The sequence below is a fragment of the Panulirus ornatus genome, chromosome 26, assembly GCF_036320965.1.
Source record: "Panulirus ornatus isolate Po-2019 chromosome 26, ASM3632096v1, whole genome shotgun sequence".
NCBI lineage: Eukaryota > Metazoa > Arthropoda > Malacostraca > Decapoda > Palinuridae > Panulirus > Panulirus ornatus.
In genome coordinates this window covers 3,998,529-4,021,664 of record NC_092249.1, presented here as the reverse complement: position 1 = coordinate 4,021,664, position 23,136 = coordinate 3,998,529, and the positions used below count along the sequence as shown (strand labels likewise).

The 23,136-nt window shown below is 37.8% G+C and overlaps 1 protein-coding gene across 1 annotated transcript; it reads left to right on the top strand.

Moving 5' to 3' along the window:
* The first annotated feature begins 11,493 nt into the window (after positions 1-11,493).
* Positions 11,494-23,056, top strand: LOC139757410 (uncharacterized). Its single transcript, XM_071677883.1, has 4 exons — positions 11,494-11,581; positions 13,741-13,936; positions 16,635-16,741; positions 17,849-23,056. The coding sequence occupies exons 1-4, from the start codon at positions 11,504-11,506 to the stop codon at positions 17,990-17,992; spliced, it is 525 nt and encodes a 174-aa protein (XP_071533984.1). The 5' UTR covers positions 11,494-11,503; the 3' UTR covers positions 17,993-23,056.
* Positions 23,057-23,136: the final 80 nt, after the last annotated feature.

Genomic DNA, 23,136 nt, shown 5'->3' with positions numbered 1-23,136 from the left:
GAAGACGATTCTAAATGTGTCTCAAACAAGTTTATCTCTTGTTTGGCGAAGTCCTACGCCTTGTTTTGCTGTGTAGGCTCACGCAATGACCTTCGAAGACGATTCTAAATGTGTCTCAAACAAGTTTATCTCTTGTTTGGCGAAGTCCTACGCCTTGTTTTGCTGTGTAGGCTCACGCAATGACCTTCGAAGACGATTCTAAATGTGTCTCAAACAAGTTTATCTCTTGTTTGGCGAAGTCCTACGCCTTGTTTTGCTGTGTAGGCTCACGCAATGACCTTCGAAGACGATTCTAAATGTGTCTCAAACAAGTTTATCTCTTGTTTGGCGAAGTCCTACGCCTTGTTTTGCTGTGTAGGCTCACGCAATGACCTTCGAAGACGATTCTAAATGTGTCTCAAACAAGTTTATCTCTTGTTTGGCGAAGTCCTACGCCTTGTTTTGCTGTGTAGGCTCACGCAATGACCTTCGAAGACGATTCTAAATGTGTCTCAAACAAGTTTATCTCTTGTTTGGCGAAGTCCTACGCCTTGTTTTGCTGTGTAGGCTCACGCAATGACCTTCGAAGACGATTCTAAATGTGTCTCAAACAAGTTTATCTCTTGTTTGGCGAAGTCCTACGCCTTGTTTTGCTGTGTAGGCTCACGCAATGACCTTCGAAGACGATTCTAAATGTGTCTCAAACAAGTTTATCTCTTGTTTGGCGAAGTCCTACGCCTTGTTTTGCTGTGTAGGCTCACGCAATGACCTTCGAAGACGATTCTAAATGTGTCTCAAACAAGTTTATCTCTTGTTTGGCGAAGTCCTACGCCTTGTTTTGCTGTGTAGGGCCACACAATGAACCTTCGAAGACGATTCTAAATGTGTCTCAAACAAGTTTATCTCTTGTTTGGCGAAGTCCTACGCCTTGTTTTGCTGTGTAGGCTCACGCAATGACCTTCGAAGACGATTCTAAATGTGTCTCAAACAAGTTTATCTCTTGTTTGGCGAAGTCCTACGCCTTGTTTTGCTGTGTAGGCTCACGCAATGACCTTCGAAGACGATTCTAAATGTGTCTCAAACAAGTTTATCTCTTGTTTGGCGAAGTCCTACGCCTTGTTTTGCTGTGTAGGCTCACGCAATGACCTTCGAAGACGATTCTAAATGTGTCTCAAACAAGTTTATCTCTTGTTTGGCGAAGTCCTACGCCTTGTTTTGCTGTGTAGGCTCACGCAATGACCTTCGAAGACGATTCTAAATGTGTCTCAAACAAGTTTATCTCTTGTTTGGCGAAGTCCTACGCCTTGTTTTGCTGTGTAGGCTCACGCAATGACCTTCGAAGACGATTCTAAATGTGTCTCAAACAAGTTTATCTCTTGTTTGGCGAAGTCCTACGCCTTGTTTTGCTGTGTAGGCTCACGCAATGACCTTCGAAGACGATTCTAAATGTGTCTCAAACAAGTTTATCTCTTGTTTGGCGAAGTCCTACGCCTTGTTTTGCTGTGTAGGCTCACGCAATGACCTTCGAAGACGATTCTAAATGTGTCTCAAACAAGTTTATCTCTTGTTTGGCGAAGTCCTACGCCTTGTTTTGCTGTGTAGGCTCACGCAATGACCTTCGAAGACGATTCTAAATGTGTCTCAAACAAGTTTATCTCTTGTTTGGCGAAGTCCTACGCCTTGTTTTGCTGTGTAGGCTCACGCAATGACCTTCGAAGACGATTCTAAATGTGTCTCAAACAAGTTTATCTCTTGTTTGGCGAAGTCCTACGCCTTGTTTTGCTGTGTAGGCTCACGCAATGACCTTCGAAGACGATTCTAAATGTGTCTCAAACAAGTTTATCTCTTGTTTGGCGAAGTCCTACGCCTTGTTTTGCTGTGTAGGCTCACGCAATGACCTTCGAAGACGATTCTAAATGTGTCTCAAACAAGTTTATCTCTTGTTTGGCGAAGTCCTACGCCTTGTTTTGCTGTGTAGGCTCACGCAATGACCTTCGAAGACGATTCTAAATGTGTCTCAAACAAGTTTATCTCTTGTTTGGCGAAGTCCTACGCCTTGTTTTGCTGTGTAGGCTCACGCAATGACCTTCGAAGACGATTCTAAATGTGTCTCAAACAAGTTTATCTCTTGTTTGGCGAAGTCCACCACCTTGTTTTGCTGTGTAGGCTCACGCAATGACCTTCGAAGACGATTCTAAATGTGTCTCAAACAAGTTTATCTCTTGTTTGGCGAAGTCCTACGCCTTGTTTTGCTGTGTAGGCTCACGCAATGACCTTCGAAGACGATTCTAAATGTGTCTCAAACAAGTTTATCTCTTGTTTGGCGAAGTCCTACGCCTTGTTTTGCTGTGTAGGGCCACACAATGAACCTTCGAAGACGATTCTAAATGTGTCTCAAACAAGTTTATCTCTTGTTTGGCGAAGTCCTACGCCTTGTTTTGCTGTGTAGGGCCACACAATGAACCTTCGAAGACGATTCTAAATGTGTCTCAAACAAGTTTATCTCTTGTTTGGCGAAGTCCTACGCCTTGTTTTGCTGTGTAGGGCCACACAATGAACCTTCGAAGACGATTCTAAATGTGTCTCAAACAAGTTTATCTCTTGCTTGGCGAAGTCCTACGCCTTGTTTTGCTGTGTAGGGCCACACAATGACCCTTGAAGACGATTCTAAATGTGTCTCAAACAAGTTTATCTCTTGTTTGGCGAAGTTCTACGCCTTGTTTTGCTGTGTAGGCTCACGCAATGACCTTCGAAGACGATTCTAAATGTGTCTCAAACAAGTTTATCTCTTGTTTGGCGAAGTCCACCACCTTGTTTTGCTGTGTAGGCTCACGCAATGACCTTCGAAGACGATTCTAAATGTGTCTTAAACAAGTTTATCCCTTGCTTGGCAAAGTCCTCCACCGCTGCAACTCCTAAAACACACACAGGATGTAGTCATGCCATCACTGGTCGTGTCTTGGGGTGCTGGCGGGAGTGTCATTCTCCCCCCCTCACCTTCAGTGTCATTCTCCCCCTCACCTTCAGTGTCATTCTACCCCCTTTCCTTCAGTGTCATTCTCCCCCCTCTCACCTTCAGTGTCATTCTCCCCCCCTCACCTTCAGTGTCATACTCCCCCCCCTCACCTTCAGTGTCATTCTCACCCCTCACCTTCAGTGTCATTCTCCCCTCACCTTCACTGATCCGATTACGAGGAAATTATATACCCAGGCCTCCCTATTACATTCACGTCAAAGCCAACTTTTGTTCTTTTTCTTTTCCGCCTGAGACGATGCTCTTTTTTTTTTTTGGCTTAATTTCAACTACATAGTTATACACAGTTATATTTTATATATCATGATGTGTTGGGAAATTATATATATATATATATATATATATATATATATATATATATATATATATATATATATATATATATATATATATACAATTACGAGCGTATTTGGTTAAGTAATGGTCTTTTTGACCCTTGAACACGACGGTACGATCCGTGAACACGATGACAGATCGTACCATCGTGCTCAAGGGTCGTACCGTCGTGTTCAAGGGTCGTACCGTCGTGCTCAAGGGTCGCACCGGCTTTGAGGGCCGTACCGTCTTCCTTAAGGATCGCACCGTCGTGCTCAAGGGTCGTACCGTCGTGTTCAAGGGTCGCGTACCGTCGTGCTCAAGGGTCGCGTACCGTCGTGCTCAAGGGTCGCGTACCGTCGTGCTCAAGGGTCGCGTACCGTCGTGCTCAATGGTCGCGTACCGTCGTGCTCAAGGGTCGTACTGTCGTGCTCAAGGGTCGTACTGTCGTGCTACCACCATCCAGAATCTGTTGGAATTCTTCCTCTATGTTAACCAATTTATCGAAGGAGGATTCAGTCCATAAATTGGAAATCGATGGTACTCATGGGAGAACATGACGTAACCCCATTATTTGCGATTGCTGCCGCGCGCGCGCGCGCGCCTGGGCGTGCGTGTGCGTGTGTGTGCTCGCTGAGGGCCGTCTTGGGGTGTGGAGAGAGAGAGAGAGAGAGAGAGAGAGAGAGAGAGAGAGAGAGAGAGCAGAGGAAGGCAGCTCTTTCTCTCTTCGTTGGACAGGCCCCTCTGCGTGACTACAACACGCGTAGATGAATAGTAGACCTGTAGAATTTGCATATTCGCTACACGATATGAAATAACCACGAAAGAATATTTCGTAAGTTGTAATGGTCATGTCAGAGGCCAGGCCATCATACTCAAGGGTCGTACTGTCGTGCTCGAAGGTCGTACTGTCGTGATCGAGGGTCGTACCGTCGTGCTCGAGGGTCGTACCGTCGTGCTCGAGGGTCGTACCGTCGTGCTCGAGGGTCGTACCGTCGTGCTCGAGGGTCGTACCGTCGTGCTCGAGGGTCTACCGTCGTGCTCGAGGGTCGTACCGTCGTGCTCGAGGGTCGTACCGTCGTGCTCGAGGGTCTTACCGTCGTGCTCGAGGATCGTACCGTCGTGCTCGAGGGTCGTACCGTCGTGATCGAGGGTCGTACCGTCGTGCTCGAGGGTCTTACCGTCGTGCACACGGGTCGTTCCGCCGTGCTCAAGGGTCGTACTTTTAAGATTAAGGACCTCCCATCGTAAGGATTTTAGGTATCTGTCCCTCCAGTAATTCGGATTTTAGGTATCTGTCCCTCCAGTAATTCGGATTTTAGGTATCTGTCCCTCCAGTAATTCGGATTTTAGGTATCTGTCCCTCCAGTAATACGGATTTTAGGTACCTGTCCCTCCAGTAATACGGATTTTAGGTATCTGTCCCTCCAGTAATTCGGATTTTAGGTATCTGTCCTTTCAGTAATACTGATTTTAGGTACCTCAGCCTTCGTCATAATGTGGATTTTAGGTTTCTCAGTCCCTTCAGAAAGCGCTTCTAATTAGGTTGAAAATCTCGATCTTTTTTTTCTTAGTGAGGAAAAGACTCTTTAGGACTTTCCCTAAAGAATTTCAATTAATATGGCGTGTTCCGATGAGAAATATACCATTTTAGGAGCAACCCAAAGTTCCAGTCCTTTGATTAGCTTCGTATTTATGTGTGATGATTGTGTGAGTTATATTTCATGCACCAAGGATTACATTAAGTTAGCCTAGTGAGTTATAGTGTACTGTGGATTACATTAAGTTAGCCTAGTGAGTTATAGTGTACTGTGGATTACATTAAGTTAGCCTAGTGAGTTATAGTGTACTGTGGATTACATTAAGTTAGTCTATTGAGTTATAGTGTACTGTGGATTACATTAAGTTAGCCTAGTGAGTTATAGTGTACTGTGGATTACATTAAGTTAGCCTAGTGAGTTATAGTGTACTGTGGATTACATTAAGTTAGTCTATTGAGTTATAGCTCACTGTGGATTACATTAAGTTAGCCTAGTGAGTTATAGTGTACTGTGGATTACATTAAGTTAGCCTAGTGAGTTATAGTGTACTGTGGATTACATTAAGTTAGCCTAGTGAGTTATAGTGTACTGTGGATTACATTAAGTTAGCCTAGTGAGTTATAGTGTACTGTGGATTACATTAAGTTAGCCTAGTGAGTTATAGTGTACTGTGGATTACATTAAGTTAGCCTAGTGAGTTATAGTGTACTGTGGATTACATTAAGTTAGCCTAGTGAGTTATAGTGTACTGTGGATTACATTAAGTTAGCCTAGTGAGTTATAGTGTACTGTGGATTACATTAAGTTAGCCTAGTGAGTTATAGTGTACTGTGGATTACATTAAGTTAGCCTAGTGAGTTATAGTGTACTGTGGATTACATTAAGTTAGCCTAGTGAGTTATAGTGTACTGTGGATTACATTAAGTTAGCCTAGTGAGTTATAGTGTACTGTGGATTACATTAAGTTAGCCTAGTGAGTTATAGTGTACTGTGGATTACATTAAGTTAGCCTAGTGAGTTATAGTGTACTGTGGATTACATTAAGTTAGCCTAGTGAGTTATAGTGTACTGTGGATTACATTAAGTTAGCCTAGTGAGTTATAGTGTACTGTGGATTACATTAAGTTAGCCTAGTGAGTTATAGTGTACTGTGGATTACATTAAGTTAGCCTAGTGAGTTATAGTGTACTGTGGATTACATTAAGTTAGCCTAGTGAGTTATAGTGTACTGTGGATTACATTAAGTTAGCCTAGTGAGTTATAGTGTACTGTGGATTACATTAAGTTAGCCTAGTGAGTTATAGTGTACTGTGGATTACATTAAGTTAGCCTAGTGAGTTATAGTGTACTGTGGATTACATTAAGTTAGCCTAGTGAGTTATAGTGTACTGTGGATTACATTAAGTTAGCCTAGTGAGTTATAGTGTACTGTGGATTACATTAAGTTAGCCTAGTGAGTTATAGTGTACTGTGGATTACATTAAGTTAGCCTAGTGAGTTATAGTGTACTGTGGATTACATTAAGTTAGCCTAGTGAGTTATAGTGTACTGTGGATTACATTAAGTTAGCCTAGTGAGTTATAGTGTACTGTGGATTACATTAAGTTAGCCTAGTGAGTTATAGTGTACTGTGGATTACATTAAGTTAGCCTAGTGAGTTATAGTGTACTGTGGATTACATTAAGTTAGCCTAGTGAGTTATAGTGTACTGTGGATTACATTAAGTTAGCCTAGTGAGTTATAGTGTACTGTGGATTACATTAAGTTAGCCTAGTGAGTTATAGTGTACTGTGGATTACATTAAGTTAGCCTAGTGAGTTATAGTGTACTGTGGATTACATTAAGTTAGCCTAGTGAGTTATAGTGTACTGTGGATTACATTAAGTTAGCCTAGTGAGTTATAGTGTACTGTGGATTACATTAAGTTAGCCTAGTGAGTTATAGTGTACTGTGGATTACATTAAGTTAGCCTAGTGAGTTATAGTGTACTGTGGATTACATTAAGTTAGCCTAGTGAGTTATAGTGTACTGTGGATTACATTAAGTTAGCCTAGTGAGTTATAGTGTACTGTGGATTACATTAAGTTAGCCTAGTGAGTTATAGTGTACTGTGGATTACATTAAGTTAGTCTATTGAGTTATAGTGTACTGTGGATTACATTAAGTTAGCCTAGTGAGTTATAGTGTACTGTGGATTACATTAAGTTAGCCTAGTGAGTTATAGTGTACTGTGGATTACATTAAGTTAGCCTAGTGAGTTATAGTGTACTGTGGATTACATTAAGTTAGCCTAGTGAGTTATAGTGTACTGTGGATTACATTAAGTTAGTCTATTGAGTTATAGTGTACTGTGGATTACATTAAGTTAGCCTAGTGAGTTATAGTGTACTGTGGATTACATTAAGTTAGTCTGTTGAGTTATAGTGTACTGTGGATTACATTAAGTTAGTCTATTGAGTTATAGTGTACTGTGGATTACATTAAGTTAGCCTAGTGAGTTATAGTGTACTGTGGATTACATTAAGTTAGCCTAGTGAGTTATAGTGTACTGTGGATTACATTAAGTTAGCCTAGTGAGTTATAGTGTACTGTGGATTACATTAAGTTAGCCTAGTGAGTTATAGTGTACTGTGGATTACATTAAGTTAGCCTAGTGAGTTATAGTGTACTGTGGATTACATTAAGTTAGCCTAGTGAGTTATAGTGTACTGTGGATTACATTAAGTTAGCCTAGTGAGTTATAGTGTACTGTGGATTACATTAAGTTAGCCTAGTGAGTTATAGTGTACTGTGGATTACATTAAGTTAGCCTAGTGAGTTATAGTGTACTGTGGATTACATTAAGTTAGCCTAGTGAGTTATAGTGTACTGTGGATTACATTAAGTTAGCCTAGTGAGTTATAGTGTACTGTGGATTACATTAAGTTAGCCTAGTGAGTTATAGTGTACTGTGGATTACATTAAGTTAGCCTAGTGAGTTATAGTGTACTGTGGATTACATTAAGTTAGCCTAGTGAGTTATAGTGTACTGTGGATTACATTAAGTTAGCCTAGTGAGTTATAGTGTACTGTGGATTACATTAAGTTAGCCTAGTGAGTTATAGTGTACTGTGGATTACATTAAGTTAGCCTAGTGAGTTATAGTGTACTGTGGATTACATTAAGTTAGCCTAGTGAGTTATAGTGTACTGTGGATTACATTAAGTTAGCCTAGTGAGTTATAGTGTACTGTGGATTACATTAAGTTAGCCTAGTGAGTTATAGTGTACTGTGGATTACATTAAGTTAGCCTAGTGAGTTATAGTGTACTGTGGATTACATTAAGTTAGCCTAGTGAGTTATAGTGTACTGTGGATTACATTAAGTTAGCCTAGTGAGTTATAGTGTACTGTGGATTACATTAAGTTAGCCTAGTGAGTTATAGTGTACTGTGGATTACATTAAGTTAGCCTAGTGAGTTATAGTGTACTGTGGATTACATTAAGTTAGCCTAGTGAGTTATAGTGTACTGTGGATTACATTAAGTTAGCCTAGTGAGTTATAGTGTACTGTGGATTACATTAAGTTAGCCTAGTGAGTTATAGTGTACTGTGGATTACATTAAGTTAGCCTAGTGAGTTATAGTGTACTGTGGATTACATTAAGTTAGCCTAGTGAGTTATAGTGTACTGTGGATTACATTAAGTTAGCCTAGTGAGTTATAGTGTACTGTGGATTACATTAAGTTAGCCTAGTGAGTTATAGTGTACTGTGGATTACATTAAGTTAGCCTAGTGAGTTATAGTGTACTGTGGATTACATTAAGTTAGCCTAGTGAGTTATAGTGTACTGTGGATTACATTAAGTTAGCCTAGTGAGTTATAGTGTACTGTGGATTACATTAAGTTAGCCTAGTGAGTTATAGTGTACTGTGGATTACATTAAGTTAGCCTAGTGAGTTATAGTGTACTGTGGATTACATTAAGTTAGCCTAGTGAGTTATAGTGTACTGTGGATTACATTAAGTTAGCCTAGTGAGTTATAGTGTACTGTGGATTACATTAAGTTAGCCTAGTGAGTTATAGTGTACTGTGGATTACATTAAGTTAGCCTAGTGAGTTATAGTGTACTGTGGATTACATTAAGTTAGCCTAGTGAGTTATAGTGTACTGTGGATTACATTAAGTTAGCCTAGTGAGTTATAGTGTACTGTGGATTACATTAAGTTAGCCTAGTGAGTTATAGTGTACTGTGGATTACATTAAGTTAGCCTAGTGAGTTATAGTGTACTGTGGATTACATTAAGTTAGCCTAGTGAGTTATAGTGTACTGTGGATTACATTAAGTTAGCCTAGTGAGTTATAGTGTACTGTGGATTACATTAAGTTAGCCTAGTGAGTTATAGTGTACTGTGGATTACATTAAGTTAGCCTAGTGAGTTATAGTGTACTGTGGATTACATTAAGTTAGCCTAGTGAGTTATAGTGTACTGTGGATTACATTAAGTTAGCCTAGTGAGTTATAGTGTACTGTGGATTACATTAAGTTAGCCTAGTGAGTTATAGTGTACTGTGGATTACATTAAGTTAGCCTAGTGAGTTATAGTGTACTGTGGATTACATTAAGTTAGCCTAGTGAGTTATAGTGTACTGTGGATTACATTAAGTTAGCCTAGTGAGTTATAGTGTACTGTGGATTACATTAAGTTAGCCTAGTGAGTTATAGTGTACTGTGGATTACATTAAGTTAGCCTAGTGAGTTATAGTGTACTGTGGATTACATTAAGTTAGCCTAGTGAGTTATAGTGTACTGTGGATTACATTAAGTTAGCCTAGTGAGTTATAGTGTACTGTGGATTACATTAAGTTAGCCTAGTGAGTTATAGTGTACTGTGGATTACATTAAGTTAGCCTAGTGAGTTATAGTGTACTGTGGATTACATTAAGTTAGCCTAGTGAGTTATAGTGTACTGTGGATTACATTAAGTTAGCCTAGTGAGTTATAGTGTACTGTGGATTACATTAAGTTAGCCTAGTGAGTTATAGTGTACTGTGGATTACATTAAGTTAGCCTAGTGAGTTATAGTGTACTGTGGATTACATTAAGTTAGCCTAGTGAGTTATAGTGTACTGTGGATTACATTAAGTTAGCCTAGTGAGTTATAGTGTACTGTGGATTACATTAAGTTAGCCTAGTGAGTTATAGTGTACTGTGGATTACATTAAGTTAGCCTAGTGAGTTATAGTGTACTGTGGATTACATTAAGTTAGCCTAGTGAGTTATAGTGTACTGTGGATTACATTAAGTTAGCCTAGTGAGTTATAGTGTACTGTGGATTACATTAAGTTAGCCTAGTGAGTTATAGTGTACTGTGGATTACATTAAGTTAGCCTAGTGAGTTATAGTGTACTGTGGATTACATTAAGTTAGCCTAGTGAGTTATAGTGTACTGTGGATTACATTAAGTTAGCCTAGTGAGTTATAGTGTACTGTGGATTACATTAAGTTAGCCTAGTGAGTTATAGTGTACTGTGGATTACATTAAGTTAGCCTAGTGAGTTATAGTGTACTGTGGATTACATTAAGTTAGCCTAGTGAGTTATAGTGTACTGTGGATTACATTAAGTTAGCCTAGTGAGTTATAGTGTACTGTGGATTACATTAAGTTAGCCTAGTGAGTTATAGTGTACTGTGGATTACATTAAGTTAGCCTAGTGAGTTATAGTGTACTGTGGATTACATTAAGTTAGCCTAGTGAGTTATAGTGTACTGTGGATTACATTAAGTTAGCCTAGTGAGTTATAGTGTACTGTGGATTACATTAAGTTAGCCTAGTGAGTTATAGTGTACTGTGGATTACATTAAGTTAGCCTAGTGAGTTATAGTGTACTGTGGATTACATTAAGTTAGCCTAGTGAGTTATAGTGTACTGTGGATTACATTAAGTTAGCCTAGTGAGTTATAGTGTACTGTGGATTACATTAAGTTAGCCTAGTGAGTTATAGTGTACTGTGGATTACATTAAGTTAGCCTAGTGAGTTATAGTGTACTGTGGATTACATTAAGTTAGCCTAGTGAGTTATAGTGTACTGTGGATTACATTAAGTTAGCCTAGTGAGTTATAGTGTACTGTGGATTACATTAAGTTAGCCTAGTGAGTTATAGTGTACTGTGGATTACATTAAGTTAGCCTAGTGAGTTATAGTGTACTGTGGATTACATTAAGTTAGCCTAGTGAGTTATAGTGTACTGTGGATTACATTAAGTTAGCCTAGTGAGTTATAGTGTACTGTGGATTACATTAAGTTAGCCTAGTGAGTTATAGTGTACTGTGGATTACATTAAGTTAGCCTAGTGAGTTATAGTGTACTGTGGATTACATTAAGTTAGCCTAGTGAGTTAGCCATCTCTTCTGACCTCGGCAGGTCAAAAAAGCAGGTGTTTCAACAGTCCCATTGTAGGAAAATACAAGAACTCCTTGTATCGGGAACATCGACTTTAGATGCAGACTGTCGGCAGCCTAATTAGGAACTTGGCCCGCGCCAACTGCCTTGAAGATGAGGAAACTTGAGCTCACAATACAGAATTTTCTGTTACTTCTCGGTATGTTATTTTTAGGCTCTTTGTTCCTCTCTGAGCACACCGTGTTCAAGCAATGCATTGCAGCTCGTTTTGGTTTCTATCGATGTTTGCAATGCCTCGAGCCAGAACGCAGGGAGATAAGTGTAAACAGGTAACTTATATGTATTCTTGGAGTAACTGATATGATAGGCAGTATTTGCTGCGTTTAAAACTGTTGGGGTTGAAATAATATTCAAGATAATTCTTGTTTACCTTGAGCACGACTATGGCCTTGATGTAACCCTTCAAGGGTTAAGTCAGGGGCTTTAGGTAATCGTACTCGAAAATCGTAACGTCATGGTGGAGGGTCGTACCGTAGCTGTAACGAATCATATCTCTTCGTTTGTACAAGTGCTTCTAGTGAATCCTTAGGTAAACTGTATAATGAATATTCAAAACGTCTATTACCATAATTATCAATAACACCAGCTCAGTATGTAAGCACAATGACCAGCAACGTAAGTTTGGCTTGACAGAACGACGTAAGAGTTACGACTCAGTCGGATTCTCTTTCAAAATGCTTTCAACAAAGTACCAACATTAAGATTAGGGCGTAAAATGAAAGCGTACTGCAGAGGGCGTCGGATCTGCTCGTGGATAACAAACTGGTCTTAATTGGAAAGTAGGGCTAGGTTATTCGTAATCAGTTCTCAAACCAACATCCATTAACCTCGATACATCTTTCAGCTATTTTTGAATCATTCACCTTTCAGGCAGTTAATGAAACTAGTGTATTTACTTCCTTAGCTGATGAACACTTTCACGTACGTTTTCTCCCGAGTTTGAGAACCAAATTTACTTTGTCTTTCGTCTGTCAGTCTCCCGTCTATTTCTTATTTATCTCAGTTTAGAGCAAAGTGATAATAAAAATCAGTTTTCCCGTCGCGTCCAGACTTATGGCCCAAACTGTACATGCCATTAATTTATGACACACATTTGCATACTGAAACCCTTGTGGCACGGTGGGCTATTTATATCAAATATAATTACATTGAGTAATTAACGTGGAACTAACAGTTAGATTAATATCGGGCCATTTTCGGACATCCCTGTAATTACTCTCTTATCTGTACGTAATATTCGTTAATGAGATTATAATTCATCCACAACAAGCATTTCGCTTCTCATCTTTAGAGTAAGAAAGTGCCTTCACCAGCAAGAACATATGGAAATTCTAAGGACGGTTTTCATTTCATTTTTTTTCATATGTCGAAATATGCCCATTCACTTTACTGAGGCGACACAATAGTATTATTATACAGTGCCTTTACATAGGCGCTTCTGAACCTGGTTCGTTTGTGTGGATGTGTACCATGTGGGAAATACGCTTGCTTTTGTCTCGCTGTGAGTGTGTGCTATGTCTATATGTATCTGTATATGTATAAACTATACAGGGTCATTTGAGTGCGTGAAAATGTGTTTCTGTGTGTGCTTAAGTGCGTGTCCTTCAGTGATTATTATTTGGATGTTACGAGGAGAGTTTGCATTCGTGTTGCCCCTTATTTTAACATTCTTATAATCATATCATGTTTACTAAGATGTTTTCTCTTATTTTCACGTTAGTCTTTGTTCTCTCGTTGCATCTCACCAAGAACTGTTACCCGTTTTCATCGAACTGGTAAACAAGTTTAAAAGTTATTATCGGGTGACCCTACACTCTTCCATGGTGAACAAATTTATGGACTCTCACCTTTCCCTGTAACTCGTCAGTCTTAATTTTGGTTATCTGTTTTGTTTCCCTTGTCTGGACCTTCTCTGTCACTACTCGATGCTGAAGTGCAATGGTTGAACATCAGAACCGTACGCTGATTTTGGCCTATGATGATGTTAAGAACTTCCTGTACACTTCTTTATCCATGTACTCTAAATGCTGCTCTGATACTATCCAGCAAACGGTTCCCTTTGTAACTGTTCTTCTAAAGTGGGACTCTGGTAGCAAGTTAGTGACTTTCTACCCTCAAGTCCCTCTCATATACAAACTTTTGCAGCTTATTCTCTGCTAGATGATGTTTATGACAAGGTCCTCCACAACTGCATCTCATCCTCTTTATCTTGCATTTACTCAGATTGAATTTCATCAACCCTGTATCAGATTGGCTTTGATTCTTATCTAGGTTTTCGTGAAGGGACGACTGGGCCAGGAAGTAGGTACACCGTCAACATTCTTCTGTTACAAACTGTATTTCGCTTAGGAAAACTTCACATTGTTATCTTAGTAGGATATACTCGTTTGTTTTTCCAATACCTCTAATGCCTACTTTTCTGGACCAGGAGGTGGTGCGGTTAGAGACGGAGTACTGGCAGCTGCTGGAGGTACCGCGACAGGAAAAGCAGGAACCCGTCCTTACGTACGTCTTGCGGGCGTGCTCCATCGTGGAGAAGAGCCAGAGATCGCAAGAGCAGGCCAAAAAGGCTCACAAGGGAGATGAGGAAGAGGAGAAGAGAGAAAATGCTCAGAGGCTCAATGGTAAGGTTACAAGCATTAAGGTAAATGGTAGCAAGATGATCCAGTCCCAGAGATGGATACTAGAGGATATTAGGGTCAGGTTTACTTCAAGATGTATGCAGTAAATGTTGGGAAGGTCAGTCATGAAGTGGGTGAAGAGATTGTGAGCTAGCCACAAACTGCAGGTAGCAAAAGTTCTTGTAAAGGCCAATGAGATATGAGGTCATTTACAATGGCTAGTGGTTTGTGGGTGATGATTGGATTCTCTGTAACTCTTCCCACTAGAAATTTTCCGTTTCAGTAAAAAGAAAAAAATTCTATGGTTGCAAAAACAAGAATCTCTTATGTATAAACATTTGTAATGCCTAAAATTGAGATAATATTATACGGTGATGGAATAGGTGTGTCAATTTATTGGGCCAATATCATTCATCCAATTAGCTGTGGAAAATGAATAAGTATAATGATTATTTACAGCTTTGTGTAATTTCTCCACCTTTTATTTGTTAGTCAAAATTGTGGTTGAAGAAATTGGCCTAATCGATTTTACAGCGACTGTGAATTTTTATGTCATTGCTAGCAAAACATTTGAATAATTAGTGACAATTAATTAGACTTTCATTTGGAAGACAGATAATGAGAAATTCCTGCATCAGATTCATTGGTTGTAAATGCTTGATGTTGCATTAGGTCAGAGGGTGTGTTGCTGAGAATTACAGAGAGCCTCAGTAATAAGTTTGGGAGAACAAGGTCAGGCTCTTGTGGAAGTTAGTGACCAGTGCTTAAAGGACATGCTAAGGTATATAATACTGATAGGTTCACTAATGTTGGAGGTTATTTAGCCATACAAAGATCTTCACCTGTATGAAGAGGACAAGTAAAAAGTGACAGGCACAGGTTTAAAGACTACTATATAATCCAGGCCCTCTAGACCCTCGGTAACTCACTCCAGCAAAGGGCAACCACACTCAACCTCACCACCACCAAGCCCTTCCACCATTTTTCCCTTCTGTGCTTCCCATATTGCCGGCACAGCCATTCTGCTCCGCCATAGAATGTTTTCCAAGAAATATTTCATCCCAGCAGCTTGCAAATTCTATGCAGCCAAGGAAATGAATGAATTATTGACAGCTTAATATGGGGGTTATTTATAATGCATCTAGCAACTTCCATGCCATGTCTATAGACTTGGAATGGACAGAGTTACACTTTTTTTATGGTAAAAAAAAGATTGGGTGATTGCATCTCTTAACCATTTAGAAACCAAAGCTGATTGTAAAGTCACTTACACAACAGAATTTCATATATAAAAAGAGAACCTCATACAAGTTTTATAAATCAAAACAGCATCAGGGTAGTATCACTGATGAGAATACCAGTACTGCGTCTGTGTAAGGACTAATTACAGCACAAGCATTGAGCTGCAGTTTCATTGTCATACAGAAGTGCAGTTTCAGTCCATCACCCCTTTTGCTATGTGGGCCCACACTGATAAGAGAAGATAGTGCACTATCTTGGTTCCTGCTACCATGGAATACTAGATCACATGATGTGACTCTCTTGTGGATAGTGTTGCCTGACTCGTTTTCTTGCATCTCATTAAAGCAAGAGTTGTCTGATACCATCTCACATTGGAAAATAAATGATTTTCTTAATTGCTTGACATTATACAAATAAATGTTTTTTAAGTTAGTAGATATTCGTTTTCTGTTTTAAGGCTTCATTCACTGACAGTTCTTGATATAGGTCACACATTAAATGAAACAAAAAAGGGCTGAAGAATAGAAAACTATGTAGAAGACAAAAAGTAATATAACAGTTTTAGAGGAATGGAGGTGCAGTTCATATAGCATGAGTTTGTTGAACTCGTATCGAGAATTGATTCAAGTGAGTGACAGAAGGTAAATCTGCATAATGCATACTTACCTGTACTTTACAGGAATCATAGAATACTCTTGACCAGGTGACATTACCAAATCATCTAGAGCACAAGCTTCATGTGCATCCTAGTCGTGCACCAGACATGAACCCAGACAACACCCCAAGATACAGGGACATGGCACCAAAGACCAAGCGTTCAGGGACCAGGGTATTCATCCCTGCACCTTTAGAACTGAGAACCACTCATCAGTGAATCAAGAGCCTGTGAGGGAAAGGGGAGTATGTTTAGAGTTTGTATTGATAAAGGTGGAGGATAAAAATGCACGTAAGAGAAAGGACACCTTGAGAAGAGAGGATGTTGCAAGAGAGAGAAGTTCCAATGGAAGAAGAATGCTAAGGAAGGTTGTACAAGATAAGGGTGCTTGTGTGAGACAGTCTAGGGCAAGGTAGAGGGTGTTAGGTATGAAAAATAGAGTTCCAAGGGGGGGAGAAGATTCAGAAAAAAAAACAGGAGACAATTTATTTGACTGGAAAAAAACTAGAGCATACTTTGTAACAAGGTACAGCAAAGTATAAGGAAACTGAACCAGGATATTTTGATAAATTTTTCAAAAGGGAAGCCAATCAACATGCACTGGATAAAGGGTAGGTTCCTGCCTATTTATATACAGCTTCTGTTAGCAGCAGCATCCTCCAGTAATAAAACGAAATACTCTTAAGTTTCCATTGCTTGCATGAACCATACTGATTGATTATTTATGCCATTTGATTATTTATGCCATAGGAAATATCAGCTATTATAGTGCATTGCAGTCTTAATAGCTATCATATTTTGCAGGAATGACCACATCACAGATCCTGGATGAGAATAATTCACTGACCAATGAGCTTTACAGGCTTCTAAGGAAGTATTCATCACTTCGGACACTCATGAGGGAACTCAAGGTAATTAGCTGAATGACTGTTTTTTTTTTTTTTTTCTAAAAGAAGGAACAGAGAAGGGGGCCAGGTGAGGATATTCCCTCTAAGGCCCAGTCCTCTGTTCTTAACGCTACCTCGCTAATGCGGGAAATGGCAAATAGTATGAAAGAAAAAAGAAAAGACAGTGTTGAGTATTGCATTTCTTCATCACAGTAACAGAATCTTTATAGATAATATTAAGATCCATTCTAGTTATTGGATAACGGGAAGAAATATTAGTACACCTTCAGTGGTATCAAGGGTGCACTTTTGATTTTGCTTATGATTACATTGAAGGTCATATTAATTATGATTAGCTAGATTCTCAAAATATTCTGAACTTCAAATAATGGTGGCAATATGACTAAATTATTCTTAGAGACTGGAAATTTTGGCATTACCATGAGTACCATCAAAATAGAATACCTTAAATTGGCAAAATGATAACCTCTAGTTCCTGCTCACATTTAACACCCTCTAAGTACCTGTAAATAGCCTAGGTTCCTACTTTTCAGTTATTATTAAGGTTTCCCACATCTCCCATGTATGCATCACCAGATCTTATGCATTATTTTTTATACCCACCATTTCCTTTACATTTAATTCCAAGAATTCTTGGTGCTTACTCCTGCAATTCCTACATCCCCAGGAATTACATTCACCCTTTGTTTAAACACTCTCCAGATCTTACACCTTTCAAAGGTCGTTTGAATTAGATACAATATTCTACCTCCTACATCTAGTTATGCTCTAATATCCCCGTTTTTTCTCCAGCCCAGGGCTACTACACACCCTGGTACTCAAACTTGATTTCTTTACAAAATCCTTTCTCCTTTACCCAGATCTTCCAACTCTCTGATTCCCACGCTTGTTACTAATGTATTCTGCTTTCTATATCACTATACCCACATCTTTCTTTCACTGTCTACATGAGAGATCTTGCATATACTAATTTCATCATCTTCAACTTCCAATATCCTAAATTTTTCAACAACACATCTTGATACCCTCAACTTCTTTTGAGCATTTGCAAATTTTCGAGTAATTTCTGTATAGTTAGATATATTAACATTCTACATGTGCAACTTACAGGATGACTATGTGGAAAGCAAGATGTATCCCATTGTACCACGTTATTTCATGCTGAAGGAAATGATTCACGATGTAATGAGGGACCCAGCCTTTGTGGAAATCTGTCAAGAAGTTACTCAGAGTCCTCCAATAGCTTCTTCATAGTGGGACGATTTTTGCTGCAGAAGAAGGTCCTTCCACAACATCCTATAAATGGAACATTAGGAATGTTAGACTGTAAGTAATGTAAGTTACAAAAGGTATCAAAAAAAGACATTCTGCAAGTATAACACACTGTTTAAAAACTTTTTTATTTGAAAGCAAGAACAGTTGAATCCTAATCAAGCAACAAAATATTGAAGACACCTTTCTTTTAAATTTAGATTACAAAATCTTTTCAGAGATCATCCTTTGAAAAGAACAACTGGTTGGGATATCTTGGCAGTGAGACTTCAAAAAACTTTTAACTTGCTACTTTTATAACAAGAATTTTTTAACGAAGGAGTTTTCCTAAGATGTTTGTTGAATCAGATTCGTGATCTGAACAGAGTATTTGCTGAAATGGTTGTAAGGTAGCTGTGCACTGTATTAAGGGATCTTATTAATGTTTGCTTCTTTCTATTAAATGAAGACTGTCTGAAAGATGAGTTTTGTGGTGAAACCACACACAGAACTAACTGATAAACCAACACATCATCAACAAGTATTAATGAATATATATTAAAAAAATTTAATGCAACATGCAGTTGAAAATGCAACAGACGTATTGAGGAACTTTCGGATTCTCAATGAATTGATATAAAATCTAGCTTGTTAACACAGGATTTTAGTATATTTTGTTTCTCAGCAGTGTTTTTAGGACAAGTATGAAACTGCTTACATCATTTCATCTGAATAAGAAATGTTGTGGCAAGAGGTAACATAACAGCTATTCTTTAGATTAATGAAGTGCTGGATTGAAATAGTGTATATTATGGTTATAAATTTATCTTGGCAGTTTACTTGCTATTACTGAAAAGACTGGAGAGCCAAAATGCAGATTTCAGAAAATGTGACAAGGACTGGTATGGGATGATTATTCCAGCAAGACCAAGCTCTTGCTTAATATTAGCATGCATATAAAAATTTTCTTAGTAAAGCAAAATGCTTTTTACTGATATCAGAATTTCTTTTACTTATAACTCATTATGTCTTGTAAAGTCTGCTGAAAATGGAAATACTAAATTGTTAAACTCAACACCCGGCAATTAAAGCGTACATGAATGATTCAAAAAGAGCCTTTTTCTCTGCAGGTTTAAGCAGTTACTTAATCATAGTGACATAATGAATTATAAGGAACAGGGTATCAGTTAACAATAAAATTGTAAAGGGCACTGCATACAGATCTGGAAGTCCAAGTCAGTGGGTACCTTGAAAAATATCATCAGCAGAGACACGTTCTGCTTCTTATAAAAGCAATCAGTAATCGGTTTTACAGATAATACTCAACTAATTGCATTTAGATTTCATGGGATGACATGTATAGCAGTTACTTCGCCAAGAATGAAATATTGACGTTTCAGTTATTACATATTATTGAATCAATTTAATCTTTGTGAAGAATAAGAATGCCATCACTTCTCAAACACATATAAATGAAAAGCATTTGGAAATTATTTATCAAAGTATGATGTATTTTTTTACAATGTAAATCTTGTTTAATTTTGTTATATATTTATAAACACTTTACCAGTGAATCAGAAAGCATACATGTGAACATGTTAGCTGTACCTCATTGAATTAGAATTCTAAACACATAAGTCTTCCTCATCAGATATTTCATTGTAATACATGGCCAATTCTTTGTTTCTTTCAAAATGTATGTTTTGTAGAAAATACTTAAGAACAAATTATTCCATGTGATGTACAGGTATGAATTTGACAAAGATGAAAGATTTTCAAAGACCCTTACTTTCCCTCACTCTTGCTCTCAGACTCTCTCAACCCATATGTACAATACACTTAAAAGAATTTCTTTCACCTTTTTTACTATAGATATGGTGTATACTTCATTTTCTTTTTTCTAGCTTTTTAGTGCAGGTAATGCACCACATATCTATGAAAAAGTAGTTGCTTCCCATTAGTACAGCAACAGAAAACATTAAATATTTCAGAAGTAAAGTTGAATAAATGTGCAAATACCCTTATGTATTTACCAAGCAAAAGGATGATTCAACAGCTTTTATGGATATATATATATATATATATATATATATATATATATATATATATATATATATATATATATATATATATATATATATCCATACTGGATATAGCAACAGGTTGCTGCTTCTCTTAAGTTCTGTTTGAAAATCAACTACATGAAAATTGACAGCCAGTCAGTCTTCTTTTTTCCTCATCTATTCATACATCGAAGCTATGGGATTCTTGTCTTTTGTGATTCATTTTCACGTAACTGTTCCATCTTTAAGAGTCAAGTCAACAAGCATTAGAGGAGCTTAAGTTAATCATTTCTGCATTCTTTTTTTTTGTTATATTCTACCTACTGCCTTACCTTTCATCTATGATTCAGGCATGCTTTTCTAAAGCTTTGAAAAATAAAACTCAGATTCTATATCCTTCCATCAAGATATTCTGTAGTCATTGTGGTTCATTTCTTGTTTGTAGTGTTGTATACTAATAATAACACTTTCATGACTATGTTGTTCCCAGCATTCAGTCATTCTTCTCTTTTCATGTTTTTGATGTTGTTCATGAATGAAAATATTATCATGTGTATGTTGTTCCAAATGGTGCAAGACTCTTTAATGCCTCAGCTTGACACACAGGCTGCAGGACATCACAGGATATGTGCAATGCATATGCATGAAAGTACGTAGAAAAGACAGGTATCAAGAAAAATGATGATGCATGAAATTGTCATGGTCTCCCTAATTTTTGTTATTATCCTAAAACAAAGAAAGCACGTTAGATATCACAGATTCCAAGCAATTTTGGAACTATCCTTCTGATCTGGGACCCTTTCTGTGAGATTTCACCTATACTTGTAAAATTGAAGTGGCCCCAGTAAGTTTAAGAATGCAAAAGTTAGGTGCATGAAGTCTTAAGGTCTCTAAAATTAGCTGTGACCTCTGGATTTATGATTCTGAACCCTTGTCTGCATATGGATGAACCATCTGTTATAATTAACTCATGAGAATCAACAGTGTATGATTTTGCCCATCATGAATGACCTTGCATTGCAGGTTATATCCAGAACTGCAAGTGTGTAATTTTTACAGAATACAAAGATAATGGAAGGACTTTATATTGTATGCCTGTGTTTTTTCCAAAGTTCACTGAAAATACAGGTAAGTAAAGATATAAGCTTCTGCAGCATATGAAACAATTCAGAATATGCTCCTGGTTGAACTTCCTTGAGGGCTTTCTGTTTGACTTGCTAGGACCAATGGTAACTCCATGATACAGGCTAAAGTTGTAGTCTGCGCTGATGGAGAACACTGATATTACTTTTGGTATATATTAAAAACCATAGGTGTTAGTGTTTGAGAAAATCATAGTATTTTTGCTAAGGGTAATGAAAATTACAATGACAGGATTTATGATACAACTTTTGTGCCAAAATATTTTTTTGCTGTATATTCTTGTAAACCTTAAATATGAGCACTTGTACATGTGTCCTGCTGCATAGCATGTATAGTCCTAGATTTACACCTACTAATGATAAAAATTATATGATGCTGCCCTAAGCTACTGTGCTATATTTCTGGAAATATTTCAAATGAATAAACTAGACTTAAACCATTTGCTACCAGAAAAATTTATTGGAGAATCTACTTAGCTGGTACATAAGACAAAGTGAAATGTATGTTATTTATGGGAAATGCATCCTAATGATTCTACCAGCCAAGCAGATTTGGAATGCAACTTCATAATTACTACATGGTACTACTTAACGAGATTTAAGACATTACGATATTTATGATATTTTGAGTGATATTTTCCCTACAAATAGACTATATATCTATGGTGATGCTGGGTTTATATTTTAAGCTAAGCTTTGTAGTGAGATTTGGCACTGCACAGGAGACTTAATATAATGTGCTGTACCAGAAGCCATACTGCCGTAAAATAATGTAAATTGGCTACTGTTAGGTATCACAGCATTCAGGAGATAGAGATACTCAAGTTTATCCACATGCTAACGGCAAAACCAATGCTTTTGTATAATTATATTATTCAGACTTTCAAATGTAATAGTAATGGGTTTGTACATTATGACATGCACTTTGTTCATCTATGATGTAGGTATAGATAAACTAACCAAGAGCCACACCAACGTACTAGTCATTTGTGAGTTTTAAGTATGTTCATAGATTTGAGTTAGACTCCAGAATGCTATCCTTAGACTATAAGAAATATAATTGTTTTTTTTTTCCTTCTTCCTATGGGAAGATTAGATGTTAGGTGAATACTGTATAAGTTGATGATAAATTTAGATTAAGAATATCGGTGTCATGCTTCACGTACAGTGTCTCTACACATATTATATCCACTTGTATGCTGTGGTACTTCCATTACGGTCGTTTAAGTAATGATTATGAATTCAGTAGTGTAATTACACATTTTAATTTACTGCAAGTATGAATAGATCTAAAGAGGAATAATCTAATGTTCAGATATGAATATATTAAAAAAGGTCTCACCTTTCTATTATCTTCATTCCTGTTAACAGAGAAAGCATTAAGTGCACTTATTGTATTAAATCTTGTATAGGACTACATTAAGATACTGAAAATATAATGCAGCAGAATTAGTATGCATCCATTACCAGTGTACACATTTTTCACAGAAGTGACAGTAGCAAATCTTTGTAAAGTCATTCTTGATTTTGTGAAAGCCGATGACAACAAAAGCCATACATCAAATCACTGCAAAACACTTTAAAACACATTGAAAGAATGTTCATCATATATGAAGTAAATCCAGGGTTATGATAAGCACAAGACAAAACAAAAACACTTAAATGCATATAGGGGCATTAGGTAGAAGTAGTAGCTTGGAACATTTGATAGAAGTAAGTACTTGGTAGGAATAGGAGGTGGGAGCCTTTGGAAACACTGTACTAGAGTTTCCCTCTACCAGTGGCCTGTTAAGGGTGAAGCACTAAAGCTTAAGAAACAGAACTGGAATTCACTAGTTATAGAGACTTATGTTGTGGCCACCCCCTTGATGGAGCTCTCAGAGGGAACAGGCATCAGAAATAAAGATAAATAGCATATATGACTAGTTTATACACAAACAGT

What these genes read in the sequence shown, in the direction of transcription:
- LOC139757410 (XM_071677883.1), top strand. Translation starts at nt 11,504, where the DNA reads ATGCATTGCAGCTCGTTTTGGTTTCTATCGATGTTTGCAATGCCTCGA. An exon ending in AGGGAGATAAGTGTAAACAG is followed by an intron (nt 11,582 to 13,740) that starts GTAACTTATATG and finishes TTTCTGGACCAG; the next exon opens with GAGGTGGTGCGGTTAGAGAC. An exon ending in AAATGCTCAGAGGCTCAATG is followed by an intron (nt 13,937 to 16,634) that starts GTAAGGTTACAA and finishes CATATTTTGCAG; the next exon opens with GAATGACCACATCACAGATC.